At 39.8% G+C, this 17,324-nt stretch overlaps 1 protein-coding gene across 1 annotated transcript in view; it reads right to left on the reverse strand.

Moving 5' to 3' along the window:
• TENM1 (teneurin transmembrane protein 1) overlaps positions 1–17,324 on the reverse strand; it is a 778,425-nt gene that overhangs the window by 312,696 nt on the left and 448,405 nt on the right. The window contains exon 4 of the mRNA XM_034781757.1: positions 10,216–10,479. Coding sequence (XP_034637648.1) covers positions 10,216–10,479 — 264 coding nt within the window. The remainder of the gene's footprint in view (positions 1–10,215; positions 10,480–17,324) is intronic.

A 17,324-nucleotide genomic window follows, 5' to 3' on the forward strand; every position in this document is an offset into this window, starting at 1 on the left:
TCCAGGGCTGGCCCACACGCACCCAGGAAGGTTTGCAAGTAAACAGACCATTTACAACCAATTGTCCTAGTCAATGGGAGCCATCAAGCTTCCAAACCACCATTAATGGCCCACACTTTGCATAACTACAATAGCATCTCAGAGTTATGCTTCATATTCCTAGTTTCAGATACAATAATGATATATGCATACAAATAGGATGAACACACTCAGTAGATTATAAGCTTTGTAATGATACCTTACAAGAGACCTTTTGCCTAAAGCATATTTCAGTTACATAATTCACAGTCATAAGCATGTTTCCATAAGACATTATGGAATGCAACGTTACACAGTGAAACTGCTTTTCAAATGTAGAGTTTTCAGATTAACTGAAAATAACATGTCCTCCATATTAAGGAAATCTTGATTGTCAACTATATGAAGTCACCCAAGCAATAAAGTTCCACACCAATATCTACAAGATGGACAATTTCAATTTCTACTAGTTTTTTTAAATTTGATTAATTATTTATATACCAAAGGAAGTCTACAAAGAAACTGCAAATATTAAGGTAGAATCAATGATTTATGGCAAGGGAAAATATAAATAAACTATCACAAAAGTTTCTCCATAAAACAGATTCTAGTCTAGTTTATAACTTTAAATGTAAAGTTTAACTGAGAGAAAACTATGATGTGTCTACTGTTAATTATTCATAAATATAGTTTTACTTTGACTTTGTGGAAACATCTTTTCCTGCTCATTCTCTTCCATCAACAAAAGACAGAAGGCTAAGTAGAAAGAGGAATAATAGTCCATGCAGCTATCTTTTCTTTCCCCACCAGCATCTATCCAGGTGCATTATCCCCACCCCCACATAGCACAGAGGAGGGAAGCATATTCATCAGTGTGATTTTTTTCTGAGCTCTATTGTCCACTTTAGCCCGCTCTGGGATAAAAATTAAACTTGACTGTTCTCTTCAAGTTCTTTCTCTCCCCCTCTCTTTCCCTCCACCCCCCAACTTTGCAATGAAGGAAAACAAAATTGTAAGGCTAAAAATATCACAATCTTGTGTAAATATACTGCTGCATTTGCAATGCTGTAGGCAAAGGTCACTTGGACTAGAACACCACAAATATTTTCCCCAGTTCCAAACATTGTTTCAATGAGCTCTAATGTAGAGTATTAAATATTGCCAGCATTTTGTCTTCAGTGTAGTGTCTGCTGTTTTAGAAATAAACATTGTGAACAGCAAAGTTTAAAAACACTATTTACTGATTTTTAAATATCACAATTCAACGATAAGAATAAAAACAATACGTGGGGCCAGCTTCTGCCCTCAGATACACTGATTCAGCTCCCAGTGAAGTCAAAGTAACAAATGCGTGCATTTAAAGGACAGAATTTGGCCCAGAATATTGAAAAATAACTGGCCATGTATAATAACTTTGTTTCATAAATGTTTGAAATGTCAGCAACAGATTAAATGCTCTCAAGACGTTACAATTGAATCAATGTTACAATGTCAACAGATGTGTCTCCTACATATCCAAAGCAATTCAAATCACACATGCTTCCGCTGAAATACTAACACTTCCATAGGAGCCGTTACAAAGTCCAGGGCAGTGTCTTATAGCTTACTAGAGGCTCCTACAGAGCCGTTACAATGTCAAGTTATACTCTAATATTCCTGGCAAAGTCATTACCTGGTCATTGCAGGGCCTTGCATACTTCCTTTGACATTCTGATGGCTCCTTTGGAGCTGTATCAATTGTAGAGAAAGTATGCAATATAAGTTGTACTATTGTTAAAAACACAATGATGCAAATGTAAAAAAAAAAAATCCAAAAAGCAACCAAACAGCAACTGAAAAATCATTTATATAAACAACTTTAATGGCCTAATGTTCCAAATTATCTAAGGGAAGATCAGGTTTTAAGGGCCTAGATAAATTCAACATTCAGGAAATTCAGCCATAAGGCTTTGCAGAGTATGCACAACTCATGTGGTTTGACTATCCCTTATGAATGTCTCGAGTTTGTGTCTGATAGTGTACATCCTTGATTTTATACACAATATATGCTACAATATCATGACACAACAGTGCAGATCAGAAATGGACAGAGTAACATTAAATTCTAAATTACCTGGATGGTGTGAGATTAAGTTGGATCTTTACCCCTTACATTATCAAGGCAGTTTGCTGAGATTTAGCTTCATTATTCCACGTGAAAATTGGTGGGTCAAGTTCTTATCTCAGTTTTAGTAGTGTAAATCCAGAGTAATAACACTGAAGTTAAGGGGATGACCCAGTTTTTAATTTGTAATGAAAGAGGTGCTTGGGCTCATGAAAGTAAAAAAAATTCCTTAACTGACACAGCAAGCCCAGAGATGCCAGGGCCATGAATTGCGAAGCCTAGATGCCAGGACTCAGCCCTGGCACAAATTAAGCACTGGCTGACTGCATATTTAGCCACAGTAATTTTAAACCAAAATCTTGCCTAATGATTCATATGGATAAACTGTTCAGGAAATGTACTGTTATTATAACGTAGTTGTTTGCAGTCATTTCCTATGTGAAGATGAGGATTTAAAGGCAGGGAAAAATGGAAAGATGAGTCTGATGATCTTGTTTGTTTCCAAAAGAACAGTAAATAATATCAGAATTAATTCCAATATTCTCATCATCTTGCATTAAAATGTGAAACTTTCTACTTCTTCCTGAGAGTGGTATTCTAATCTTATTAAATTCAGAGTAAATCTATTGACACCCAGAGTAAATGAAATTAGAAACTGGCTGCTGCTGCACTTTTCACCAGTAGATCTTAAAGTGCTTTATAAATGAGATGAGCATCATTATCCCTATTTTACAGATGGACATACCAAGCAGGCCAGTGGCAGAGCAGGAAATAGAACCCAGGTCCCTCCAGACCCAGTCTAGTGCTTTATGCACTCGGTCACTGCTCCCATTTAAATGTGTCAAATGAATACATTCATATAGATTATACAATTATTAATTTAACATTTTTTCACACAATTAAACCCAATTTTTATCTGTAACCTTAATACAGTAAGGGTTTATAGTAAGGAGACAACTGTGTTGAGGTTAAAAAACTGAAAGCAAATTCTGATCTCACCTAAAGTGGTGTACATTAACTTTAATGGAGTTATGTCTGATTTACACTGGTGCATGTTAAATCAGATTGATAGCCCAGGGCTAGGAGATGGAGACCCTAACATTGCCACCGATTCAGTGTGTGACCTTGTACAAATCACTTATCCTATCTGTGCTTCATTTACCCCATGTGTCAAATTAGGATAATGATACTTTCCCAGTTTTGCAATCTGCTTGCTAGGTATTGTTAATATTATTAAAACACTTATGACCGCACATTGTGCCTGATCCTAAGCCCATTAAAGTGAAAGGCAGTGTTTCCATTTACTTCAATGGGTTTTTTGTTTGTTCTGTTTGTTGTTGTTGTTTTCAGGTAAAGATAATTATGTTATGAAAAAAATCCACTAACCAAATCTCAAGAGCGCTAAGTCAGAAATAGCAATGCAAAACAAAGACCAGATCCTATACTTCCTTTGATGAATACAGCAATTGAAAAAAATCAAGGACACAACAGATGTAAATACATTTTAACAGCATTCTCAACAGCAAAAATAAACATTATCATCACTCTCTGACCATGAGATATTGTAATTTCGTTACAAACATACGTGTACACAGGAATTTTTTTTTGACATAAATTAATAAGAATAGTATGCTGATAGATTAAACGTTTGAAGCCAATTAAAATTATATTATGATATGATATGATAGAAAATATGATTTTAATAGGTTGAGGGTAATTGCTGACCTTTTCAATGCAATAAAATATCTCTATTTTTATAAATAGATTTCAGGTTGTCATTGTGTAGCTTTTCTGCTGCAGGTCTACCATCACACATTATTCAGTAACAGTGTACATATTATAACTGGCTATTTATAGCATTGCTGAGTTAAGCAACAATTCCCAAGAAACTGGTCATTCATTACTAGTAGTTAATATATATTTTGCTTAGCCTCAGGCCCAGCTGAAGGCAGTTTGTGCACTAACAGGCTATTATTAATTGCCATTAACACTGAGAACAACTAATTTAAATGAGAATATTGGTACTCAAACAATTTGTTCAATGCTTCCTAAACAAGAGTGTGTTTAAGTAATAATTATGACAGAGTTGGGGTGTTTGCTAGCAAAATAAGTTATCTAGTAAACTATCAAATGGAATTACTCAGTATACATAATAAAGAATGTTGATTAGGTTCATAAAGTAATTCAAGAGAAAGCATACATCTTCCACCAGCTACTTTGAGTAAGCAATTAGTAACTATAAATAGTACAACCAAGACTTAATATTCCCTAAAGATGTTAAATATGGATATAGCATGCTTAAAGTATCCAATTAAATTTGCAGGCTATGTTGTTCAGTTGGATTTAAGTATACCATGTAAACATAGTAAGCATTTTTAAATAACCCCCATCTGTTATCTCTTTCCCCATATTAGATTATCTTCAGAATAGCAAGTAACAGATGCAGTGTTAACCCAGAATCATGTCACCCAGGTAGCCAAGTTAAAAGAACTAAAGCATTTACATTTTATATTGTCTGGCAAAAATACTGTAAACTAGAGACAATAAAATTAAGACTCTCTTGTGACCATATCTTTGTCCAGCTATGCTTGAAGGAGGACTGGAGACACCGGATGTGATTTGATTAGGCCCCAGCTTTATTCTTAACTGTCTGGGAGCACCCGGGAGACAAAAGTGAAGAGTGCAAGTAATTCCATGATCATTTTATATCCAGATACATATCCAGAGACTTTCAGCAGCTCTCTCCCTTACCCATCCTGGACTCCAGCCAACCCACTGATGAGACCTGACTCCCCACTCAAATGAAGGGTGGGGGTGGCTATAAAGGATGGAAGGGTCCCCTCGTGCCAGTCAAAGCAGTTCCAAACTCCCCATGTTTCCACTTCTTTAACAAATGCCTCCTTTGAATTTTTTACCAATCCATTTTATCTGATCACTGTATCCCATCCCTACAGAGTACCTACACTGGACTCTAACTCCCATTCCATGTTTGCCTCAATTAAGCCCCCCCAAACCTGCTGTGGGGAAGGCAAAAAAAAACCCATTTTGCCTTGGCCAATATGGTGGTGAGGGAGAAATTCCACCCCAGCTCCCAAAGAAAGGAGCAAGTAGCGGAATGCCCACAGAGGATCCTGACAACCTGGTATTTCACCACTTTCATGGATGGGAGTTGCTCCACCTGGCCGAGGTAAAAGATGGCTTTTCCTTCCCAGCAGGGACCTATATAGTGCCGCCTCTCTTCCAGTCAGCTGAGAGAGGGGGAGGGATGGGTCAACATCCACATGCTAGACTGTTTTGCAGCTGCCATATAAGTCAGTCCATGCCTCTCTAACCCCTTAAAGAGGTACACACCTTCCTCTCAACAATGGCCCCCCTGCACCTTACTCAATGTGCAGTGTGTTCATTATTTTTACATATGTAGGGCCAATTTTACTCTCAGTTCCACCCATTCAAACTGACTGAAGTCTCCAGGGTAACTAAGGTATAACTAGGATAAATTCTGACCCATATTCTTCATGTGGTTGGATGACTTCTTGTACAGAATGAAAGGAATTTATCCACAAGAATTAATTAACTATATAATACTCGCATGTGGGCGAGGGATAAGAAAAAATGTGTTTGACCACCCCAAATAGATAAGCACTGCCCAACCCGTTAAGATCACTTTTTTACTATACAAATATAAATTTAATATATGGTCTTCTGAAGTCCTTATTCTTAATTTATTCAGTCCTCAGCCAGGGAAAAACTCTCACTAGCATTAATGAGACTTTTGCTTGAATGAAAAGTGAGAAAGCAATTCAAGATCTGGCGCACTGAAAATACCATCCAGCAGTGTGTAGCATGCAAGAGTGGATTTGCTTGAGATCAATGTAAAAGAAGCAGTCTACCACAGACCACATCTTTGAATCCTTCTAATGCTGCCACTTAAAAGTGGTTATCTATCTGTTGTTATGATACTATTCTTTTGGACACTAAGGGGAAAGGAAAACGAGAATTTTTCATACTACAAGTAATGAATATATGTTTTAAGAAACTAAATTATGGAACTAATAGAAAAGCCATTTTCCCTTAAGATTATTCTAGTTGCAAGAATCCATTTTCATAGACCATTTGGACAAACCCTCTGAACCCAGGATTTCTGCAGGTCTCTTCTTCTCCAGGTCTCACTTTACAGGTCAGGTAAGACAGGCTTTGGGGAAGCAGAAACAATATTTCACAACATAACTTTCCCCCTTTCAACCTGATAATGCAGTCACCCAATTTCACACCACATACATTCATTGAGGCGGCCTACTAAGAAACGTGCTGATGGTGAAGAAGTCTATTTTCACAGTAATTGAGAAAAGACTGGTCTCAGTGTACATTGCATGACATTCAAGGATAAACTTAGCACATTTGGTTCATGAAGAGAGTCCTTAGTGTAAAGGGCTGGGCAATTCATTAAGATTTGTGCTTTATTACTACAATTTAGATGGGGCTACTATAAGATGGGTGCATAACTGGCTGGATAACCATACTCAGAGAGTTGTTATTAATGGTTCCCAATCCTGCTGGCAAGGCATAACAAGTGGGGTTCCACAGGGGTTTGTTTTGGGACCAGCTCTGTTCAATATCTTCATTAACAACTTAGATATTGGCATAGAAAGTACGCTTATTAAGTTTGCGGATGATACCAAACTGGGAGGGATTGCACCTGCTTTGGAGGACAGGGTCATAATTCAAAATGATCTGGACAAATTGGAGAAATGGTCTGAGGTAAACAGGATGAAGTTTAACAAGGACAAATGCAAAGTGCTCCACTTAGGAAGGAAAAATCAGTTTCACACATACAGAATGGGAAGAGACTGTCTAGGAAGGAGTATGGCAGAAAGGGATCTAGGGATTATAGTGGACCACAAGCTAAATATGAGTCAACAGTGTGACGCTGTTGCAAAAAAAGCAAACATGATTCTGGGATGTATTAACAGGTGTGTTGTGAGCAAGACACGAGAAGTCATTCTTCCGCTCTACTCTGCTCTGGTTAGGCCTCAGCTGGAGTATTGTCTCCAGTTCTGGGCACCGCATTTCAAGAAAGATGTGGAGAAATTGGAGAGGGTCCAGAGAAGAGCAACAAGAATGATTAAAGGTCTTGAGAACATGACCTATGAAGGAAGGCTGAAAGAATTGGGTTTGTTTAGTTTGGAAAAGAGAAGACTGAGAGGGGACATGATAGCAGTTTTCAGGTATCTAAAAGGGTGTCATAAGGAGGAGGGAGAAAACTTGTTCACCTTAGCCTCTAAGGATAGAACAAGAAGCAATGGGCTTAAACTGCAGGCTAGGTTGGACATTAGGAAAAAGTTCCTGTCAGGGTGGTTAAACACTGGAATAAATTACCTAGGGAGGTTGTGGAATCTCCATCTCTGGAGATATTTAAGGGTAGGTTAGATAAATGTCTATCAGGGATGTTCTAGACAGTATTTGGTCCTGCCATGCGGGCAGGGGACTGGACTCGATGACCTCTCGAGGTCCCTTCCAGTCCTAGAATCTATGAATTATTTTAGACTTGAAAAGAACAGTGTTCAGAGAGCGCTTTTTTTATATATAGTATATAGTGCATGTGCACACACACATCTCTTGCTTCAAGTCCTCTGACCATGAATTTATTTATCAACTTATCCTGTGAATGAAAACTATTAACTAACCAGTAGTGGCCTAAATCCCTGTAGTCTCCAAGTTTATCCATATGCTTTTCACAAACCAACAAGTATTGTTGTGTCCCATCCATAGGTGGAGAAGTACAATGAAGCCTAGTCTATCAACCCCAACCCTGACGATTCCCCAGAGTGAGAACTGGGAGTTCAGATAGATAATGACTCATACCAGTATTCTCAGTTCCAATGCCCTTCCAAACAGCAGTGCAACACCTCAATTTTCCCTCAACCTCCTATTCCCAATCAGAGGAGAGGATTTGGAACCCATGGCTAAGAATGTAACCTAAAACAACAGGCACTTTGATTAAAAAGTAATGACAAAAGATTTATGGAGGACTAGGAGTTATGGGCTTAATGCAGCAATCACTGAGTGAAGTGCTATGGCCTGGAATATGCAGGAGGGAAGACTAAATATTCCTAATAGCCCCTTCTAGCTTTAAAAATCTATGAATCTACAAGAAGTTACTCCATCCTCAAAACCCTATAACTAGGCCTCCTTCCCCTAATAACATGCAGTCCTTGATTCTTCCAATCCATAGGGAGTAAGGTAATACCAACTTCTTCCCCCTCCACCCACAGCTACCCAATCTGCTGTAGGAGGAAATTTGTTACTGACCCCAAATATGACATTTAGTGTAACTCTATGACCAGTTGACTATCACAATGACCCAGCCATAAAAAAGTGTTGCAAGTAAAATTTGACACCTTGGCCAAACAGCCAATCAGATCTCATAGCGTCAACTCCAAAAACCTTAAAATATTGGACTGGAAAGATCCTCTTCTCTCCATGACACAAATAAGTGTGCTCCCTTTGCAATCAGCCTTCCCTTTAAACCTTCCAGTACTGAGCAAGCAGACAATCCCAGAGCAAGCCATATTCAAGCCTGCTAATCCTTATTTAAGAACCAGAATGCCTAAAAAGGCAGTATTGTCAGTGGAAGGAAGGAGGTCCATATCCAACAGGCAGAATTCAGGTGACAGATGAAAGAAGGCAACACTTGCTCTCTGTACAAGCAAGTGGCAGCACTCACATCACTTAGGTGCTAGCAAAACAACAAAGAACATTGGCACAGAAGACTTAATCCTCAGATGGATAAAGCACGAGGGAAGTCATACTCCTGTAACTTTGAAGATATATGGGACATTTTCACTGGTGTACAAGGGACAGACATCACCCATAGGACAAATTATAATTACACTATCAACTTCACATATGATCTGAACTCTAGTACCGTCAAAACATATATTACATCTACAAAAAGGACATTAATCACAGGACCTTACTACACCCTACCACTGTATCTCTACTAAAACAGCACTACTCTGAACACTACAATGGTATCAGTTATTTTCATTGCCCCCTTCTGATATTTTATTAGCCAGTAAAATACATATATATGTGCGTGTGTGAGAGAGTGTCTGTATGTGTGCGCACATCTATATATCTTTAAAATGAATTATTTCACAATTTCTATACTGTAGCCTACATGTAGAAATACAAAACTAGAACATGGGATAGGCATACTGATGCTTAGGGGAAATATATAATATTTATTTACCTATTGCTCTGAAATACTCAGTGGGGAAATTATTAGAAAATATTTCTATTTGTTGCTTGATACACTGAGGTGAATAATGCTTTGATTTTCTTACTCACACTAACTTTTTTTTTTTTTTAATTCTACCTTCTGGGAACATTCAAATACTACATAAGCATAAAGCCTGGAAGAGAACACAAACTTTTTCAACAAAGTGATAAAGCATCACATATTACAAGAATCACAGACATTAGTGATGAAAAAGACCTATCCAATCATTTTGGCAGAAAAAGCAGGGCTTTTTAACATTTTGCCCATTATGACAGGAGTCTCAAGTAAAGGGCTTATCCCACCTCCACAGGAGACTATTATACAGTGTACAAAAAAGGGTCTGATCTTGAAAACACTTAATATTGGGCATAATACTTTTAACTGAAGACAGTACCATTAGAGTCAAACTGGAACTAGTCAGTCTGAAGTACTATGACCAGAAGCCAATGTTTGCAGAATGAGCTCCTACTTCAGGTACATCCACTACAACTGCATTTACAGGATTAAGGGCCTGATCCAAAGACCACTAAAGTTAACTGCAATGGGTTTCGGATCAGTCCCTATGTTCCTAATGTATACAAAGGGGAAGCTAACATTGCTTCCACTGTTAAAAGGAAATACACCAATTAACCCAAAACATCTTCTCACTTACATATTTTCAATGTATACTATGAACATAAACACAATTTATGCCTTTTGATTTGTCTATAGAATGAGGATCTATAGAAAGAGAAGAAAAATAAACAAGAAGAGGAAAGGTTCAAATTAGCTGCTCTTTATATTTTAGTATACTATATGATTGCTTTATTACCATTCTCTCCATCAGACTTCCTTTCATGGTCAGTGTCAGTGAGGGACAAAGCTGAATTTGCCCGGCTTGACAAACAGGAACTGTGTTCTGATTTCATCCCCGTCATCCACATCCTCAGAGCATGATCTGGTGGTGAAGCACCACCTTCAGTCTCAGTATCCACATCTGAACCCATCTCCAATGGGTAACCATGCTGAGATACACCATGCAAGTCTGTCTGGTAGCCAGAGCACACGATGTGTGGATTTTCACAGAATTCCATCTCTGCAAAACACAAACATTCAGAAAATTTTAGCAATTAGAAGCAATATTCTCTTTAACATACTTCATTTTGGGAAAGGCTTTTGATTAAATAACTCTGGGCCAGATACTGCCTTTTGAAGTCCCTCAATGTAATGAATTATTTTCCATGTATGCTGTAAATTGTGTATTAATGTCTTTTAATTTTGTTTCTTCTGTTCTAGTAGGAATGTATATTAAAGTATCGACATACACAAATTTAACAATTAGTAAAATTTTCCAACATTAGTTTACCACAAAGCTGAATTAACACCAAATAATGTATGCAACTGATAATGTCAAGTCAATATACTGATTTCACCAAAATGAATTTTTTTCTCCAAAATTTCTCTAAAATTAATTCAGTCTCACAAAATACAATCCTACTTAATATGTTTTGTCATGGAAAATGTTTGGTTCAGTGTCTGTAAAAGATGAGGAACTCACAAAACTTAGTTTGAAATTCTCTGGTAAATCCACAGGAGACAAAGAATGTTTACTTACCAGTTACTATGGTTCTTTGGGAGTACTGTCCCTGCATATTCACACTTATGGAATGTGGCTCTTCAGTGCCACTGAACTTCAGAAACTTTCTAGAAAACCAATGACTGTTGGGACAGCACAAGTGCCCCCCTATGGGGCTGAATCATCAGAGCCACAATTTTAAAGGGCTATACAATCCCGAACCATTTTAGTCACTCCACACACAGCATAGCTGTATAACAGTAGAACTTTGGAAAAGAGTAGAAGGTGGACAGGAACCACAATGAATATGCAGAGGAGACACTCTCAAAGAGCCACAGATAAGTAACCTCTCTTTCTTCTTTGAGATAGCCTCTGCATATTCTCACTTGGGAAAAACAGACTCTCAGGAAGATAGGTTGAGGCGTTTTCATTCAATAAGGATTGCAGAACTGTCCTCCCAAATTGAATATCAGATCCGTACTCTCAGTTGAGAAAGATGTGCTGCGTACAGGGGTATAGAAAATTCCTGGTAGCTGCCCTGTAGATTTCTATGATAAAAACATTAGAGCAGCAGTTCTCAAACTGTGGGTCGGGACCAGTGTTCCCTCAAATTTTTCCCACCCATGTGCGGAATTAATTTTGTTATGTGCACCAATATGAAGGTGATGTGTCTTCATATCACCTCCATATTGGTGCACATAACAAAATTCATGTGGTGGGGGTGGGGATGAGGGGTTCAGAGTGTGGGAGGGGGCTCAGGATTGGGGCAGAGGGTTGGGGTGCGGGCTCTGGGCTGAGGCTGGGAATGAGGGGCTTAGGGCTGGGGTAGGGGTTGGCTGCCCGGGTTTGGTCCAGGCCGCCCTAGCCGGGTCCAGGCTGTGGCATGCTGCACCGGCCAAGGCTGGGCCGCCACAACTTTGGCCATGCTGGGCCGCCTGGGTTCGGGCCTAGCTGCCCCAACCACAGCTGGGTCTGGGCCACACTGTGTCACTCCGGGCCGCCATGGCTGGGTTCGGGGCCGGGACGCCCGGGTCAGGGTCTGGGCCGGGACGCGGCATAGTTGGGGCCAGGGGGCCACCCCGGCCATCGCAGATTGAGGGCCGAGCTAGGTTAGATGCCACGGCAGGTCCCGGGCAGGTTCCCTTAGCACCTGTGGTACTAAATAGGCAGCTGCACGGCCACACAGCTTACGGAAAACTTAGGTCGCAACCCCATTTTAATGGGGTCGCCAGGGCCAGCATTAGACTTGCTGAACCCAGGGCTGAAGCTGAAGGCTGAGCTCCATGCCCACTTGGGGCAATGGGGCTCAGGCTGCAGCCCCCTCTCCTCCCACCTAGGGTGGCAGGGCTCAGGCGCCAACACCCCTGTCCTCCCGGGGTCATGTAGTAACTTTATTGTCAGAAAGGGGGCGGGGTCACAGTGCAGTGAAGTTTGAGAACCCCTGAATTAGAGGCAGGCCAGTCATGTGGAGGGACGCTTAATTCTCACAGTAGCTTAAAGCCTCAGTGTCCAGCCTCATCCGTTTGACAGGCACCGAGTTGAAATGGCACTCCCTCAAAGGCTACAGAAATCTTGGTGACTTCCCTGAAGGTCTTGGCCAAAATTTACAAACCTAGGCACCTAAAGTTAGGATCCTGTATTGATAAGTAGCCTGATTTCAAAAGGTGCCAAGCATCTGCACCTCCCACTGTGCCTGCCTTTTTGAGCCCAAGGAATAAAAGACAAGTAATACTAAACACCAATCTGGGAATGGTCTTCCCTGATGCACATTAGATGCACATTAGACTGCATGCATCTTTATAACCTCAGCTATGAAAGCTCAAGTACTGTGAGCAGATGCTGTGTGGTCCCAAGATACCCTATTTTTCTATGAGGTTCCCAAAGCTCATCTTGAATACTCAGAGTTCCACCTTGATGAAAAATCATTGGGTACATTTACTATATATTTTATATCGCTCTGCCGGAGAATGGCTTCTGATATGGAGCACGGTTCAATTTTAGTCTTTAATTTGAATTATGTGTACCATGCATCTGAGACACAAACTCTGAGCTCTTTATAGTCAAATTAGACAAGATGGGCTAAGTCTTGGTTCCTCTGAGGTTCAGGGAGAGTTCTGCCATGAACTTCAGCAGGGCCAGATTTTGGACAACTGAGTCCAGTGTTGGGTTGAGAAAGCCATATGTCATGCACTATGGTCCCAACCACCTTCTCTGTGTACAAGATGAACATTTCAGATGTTTTTTTCTTTACAAATAATCATCTACCATTAATTACTGCAAATTATCATTGCATTTACTTTCATCTACTTAAAGCACAGTACGTTAATAAAAATACTTTATTGCCCAATGTCATACAAATATGGAGGACCAAAGCTATATACCAGTTCTGAGTTCAAAATAGAGCTAATAATTAGCCAGCTAAAGTGCTACACAGTTATAACGAGGTATCAATGACATGAATGATTATTAATCATCATTAATGATCTGGAGGATGGCGTGGATTGCACCCTCAGCAAGTTTGCAGATGACACTAAACTGGGAGGAGTGGTAGACACTCTGGAGGGTAGGGATAGGGCACAGAGGGACCTAGACAAATTAGAGGATTGGTCCAAAAGAAACCTGATGAGGTTCAACAAGGACAAGTGCAAAGTCCTCCATTTAGGACAGAAGAATGCCATGCACTGCTATAGACTAGGGACCGAGTGGTTAGGCAGCAGTTCTGCCGAAAAGAACCTAGGGGTTACAGTGGACAAAAAATGGATATGTGTGAACAGTGTGCCTGTGTTGCCAAGAAGGCTAACGGCATTTTGGGCTGTATAAGTAGGACATTGCCAGCAGATCGAGAGATGTGATCATTCCCCTCTACTTGGCATTGGTGAGGCCTCATCTGGAGTACTGTGTCTAGTTTTGGGCCCCATACTACAAGAAGGATGTGGAAAAATTGGAAATAGTCCAGTGGAGGGCAACAAAAATGATAAGGGGGCTGGATTTACGAGGAGAGGCTGAGGGAATTGGGATTATTTAGTCTGCAGAAGAGAAGAATGAGGGGGGATTTGATAGCTGCTTTCAACTACCTGAAAGGGGGTTCCAAAGAGGATGGATCTAGACTGTTCTCAGTGGTAGCAGATGACAGAACAAGGAGTAATGGTCTCAAGTTGCAATGGGGGAGGTTTAGGTTGGATATTAGGAAAAACTTTTTCACTAGGAGGGTGGTGAAGCACTGAAATGGGTTACCTAGGGAGGTGGTGGAATCTCCTTCCTTAGAGCTTTCTATGGTCAGGCTTGACAAAGCCCTGGCTGGGATGATTAATTGGGGATTAGGTCCTGCTTTGAGCAGGGGATTGGACTAGATGACATCCTGAGGTCCCTTCCAACCCTGATATTCTATGAAAACTAAATGAGATAAGGAAACCAGGCTACTTGTTTAAATGTGGATTGCAGATGCTAGGCTTTCTCCCAATTCTTTGTGGACAAAATCATCTATTACCAAAAAATGAGTGTAACAACCAATTTAAAATTCTGATTAAATGGCATAAGTTACCATAGAAATTGACATGCTTTGGCTCTTAGTTAAACATCTAAAAAATGTTCAAGGGCAAAAAGTAACTGATGATTAGCTCACAGTCAGCAGTGAAAACAATCTTTGTCAAATATGTGGAGAAACCCATGGATAGTTTCTACTGAATCAATGTATTACAATAGTTAGTCTGAGTTTCAGCAGGAAGTATCAGAAAAGTGGAAGAAATGAATATCCTCTATTTATATAAAATCCATAATTATCAAAGGAAAGGAAGAGATTTGTTTATTAAAGAAAACTCAGGGCTTGTCTACACGACAAGCAGAGATCGATGCATCAGTGGTTTATGTAGCAGGTCTAGTGAAGATCCACTAAATCGACTGCAGATCACTCTCCTGTTGATTCCTGTACTCCACTTGAACGAGAAGTGCAAGGGGAGTCGACGGGAGAGCATCTGCCGTTGACATAGGGCCCCACAGTAAGTAGATCTAAGAACGCTGACTTCAGCTATGCTATTCACGTAGCTGAAGTTGTGTAACTTAGATCCATTTCCCTCCGTAGTGTAGACAAGGCCTCAGAAGCGGTCAGATTAGCCTCATACATTTGGTCGGTTGTAGTCTCTATCAAGACTCGATGTTATAACTGCCATGAGAAGATACTTTTAAAAAATAAATCATTTACTACATAAAGTACAATTTTTATTTACAGATGTAAAATACTTTTCTTTATTTATTCCTCGATGTAATAATATCTTTCCACGAGAATTAACTACAGGGCTAGATTCCAATCGCAATTATTCCATAAGTACAGAGTAAGTCCACTGATTTTTGGATTTCACCAGTGTAACTGAGATCAGAATCTTGCGTATATTTTAATGAGATTATAGAATACCGCCACTTTGCAAGGGCCTAATCCCGAATCTCTTTGCACACAGAATCCCCACTGAAGTCCATGTCAGTTTCGCCTGTATCAGGACTGCAGGCATGTAATGAGGCTTTTTGGTTGTTTTTCATGTTTGTTTGTTTGTTCGTTTTAAATTTGGTAATCTTGCAGCATTTTTCATTCTCTGTTTTTGGCAGAGGGTGAATAGACAAGGTAACTTTGTTCCTATCTTGAATCCTGCATTTCTGCAAGGTGCTCTACCAAGCTACTCTCCCCTCTATCAACTATCAGGTAGCTCAGAGTAGCAGCTGAAACATTTTTCACACCCTGCTTCTCTTTCAAAGCAGCCCTGACTTTCTCTCATCAGTCAAAAAGCATCCTTAGTAAGTGCTAACACTTTAGTAACCCTGAGGGCTGTGCTAGCTGGCTCCATGGCCCCAGTGGAGCTTAGGCTACATACAGGTAGTTTATTCTGCTGTGTTCTACTCCAGGCGGTTTGTTTGCCACTGGCAGCCTGCTGCCCAGGTTCCATCAGTTTGCACTGGCAGAAACCAAGGGGTGAATTCAGCCCAGTAGGTCTCACTAATGCTAATTAGATTACACATGTTTACAAAGGGCAAAATTTACCCCTCAGTCTATATATTAATTCAGAAAGTAGCAGCTAATGAATTCAGTATTTTAGATAATTTTTGTTTAGATGCAGCAAAACAAATTTACTTTTCTGTACAACAATTGATATGCAATTGAATTGTAACACTTTCCTTCCATACACAGAATATTTACTTAAATATACAAGCTTTTGTAGGGGTTTAACTCCCATAGTATGCATTTTCTGCAAAGCACTTGTAGTGCCGTAAGTGGTTGTTATTTTAGCTTTGCACATCTAATCTTGTTACCTAAAATACTCCAATATTCCCTAAGGGAGATAAAGTTCAAGTGGATTTATGATAGGTCTCTTCTTACCAAAAAGCTATAGTCTCAGGAGAAATTAGAGGACATAAATACAAAATCCAAGTTTTACACAAATTGTGTATGGCGGGGGGGGGGGGGAGAAGGCTGAGGTACAAGAATATATAAAATAAATATGAGAAATCATCGCAGGACTGCTGTGGTATAGCTAGCTCCAACTTCAATGCTAAGAAACAATATGACCTTTGAACCCTGGTATATATAAAAATAAATATGGAAATATATATGGGAATTTAGAAATATTTTATGTTATTGGGAAATGAAGAAAATTCATCATAATTCAAATTTACTAATGGATAAGACACCAAATTCCAATTTCTTCTTTAAAAAAATAAAGATGGTTTTCTGCAGGAAAAATGTACAGATGGGCAGAACAGAATATTTTACTCTCTACTGGATAATGATGCTTTGGCAATTCTTTGTGAGATTCTCACTTTGGTATTGTAATCTGGTAACAGAACTGGCAGCAAGAGAACCCGCCTCCTGCCCTCTCCCACTCCCCCTCCCCCCACACACTGCCCCTCTCTCTGCCCACATCCAGACAGCTCTTAAAACATTATAGCTTCTTGTCTGTTAGAGGAAGCAAAGCATTATAGCTCCTTGTCCGTTGGAGGAAGCACTCCCAGCCCACACAGTATTTCTGAAGTCTTGACTACACTGGGATTTTAGCCATCAGTGTAACTACAGTTCAGAGTTTGGATTTGCAAAAACTGGTGTAAATTGTGTCCACACTAGGTATGTGCAGCTATTTCAGTGGCTAAAATTCCAGTGTAGATAATGCCTGACAGATGGTCAAAAGGCATATCTAATTTCAGGGCTTTTTCAGTTGGGGATTCATTGTCCCCTAAATGTTTAGGAATAACTTTCCATGAGTTTCAATTAGTGAAATTTTCTGTTCACTTTTTCATCATGAGGAGTGGCATACCCCTGTGGGAAAAAATGGAGAATCCATTCCTTTACTCACAAATCATCCCAGACCTGTGCACATCTTAGGGGA

This window comes from Trachemys scripta, chromosome 9, assembly GCF_013100865.1.
Source record: "Trachemys scripta elegans isolate TJP31775 chromosome 9, CAS_Tse_1.0, whole genome shotgun sequence".
NCBI classification, from domain to species: Eukaryota; Metazoa; Chordata; order Testudines; family Emydidae; genus Trachemys; species Trachemys scripta.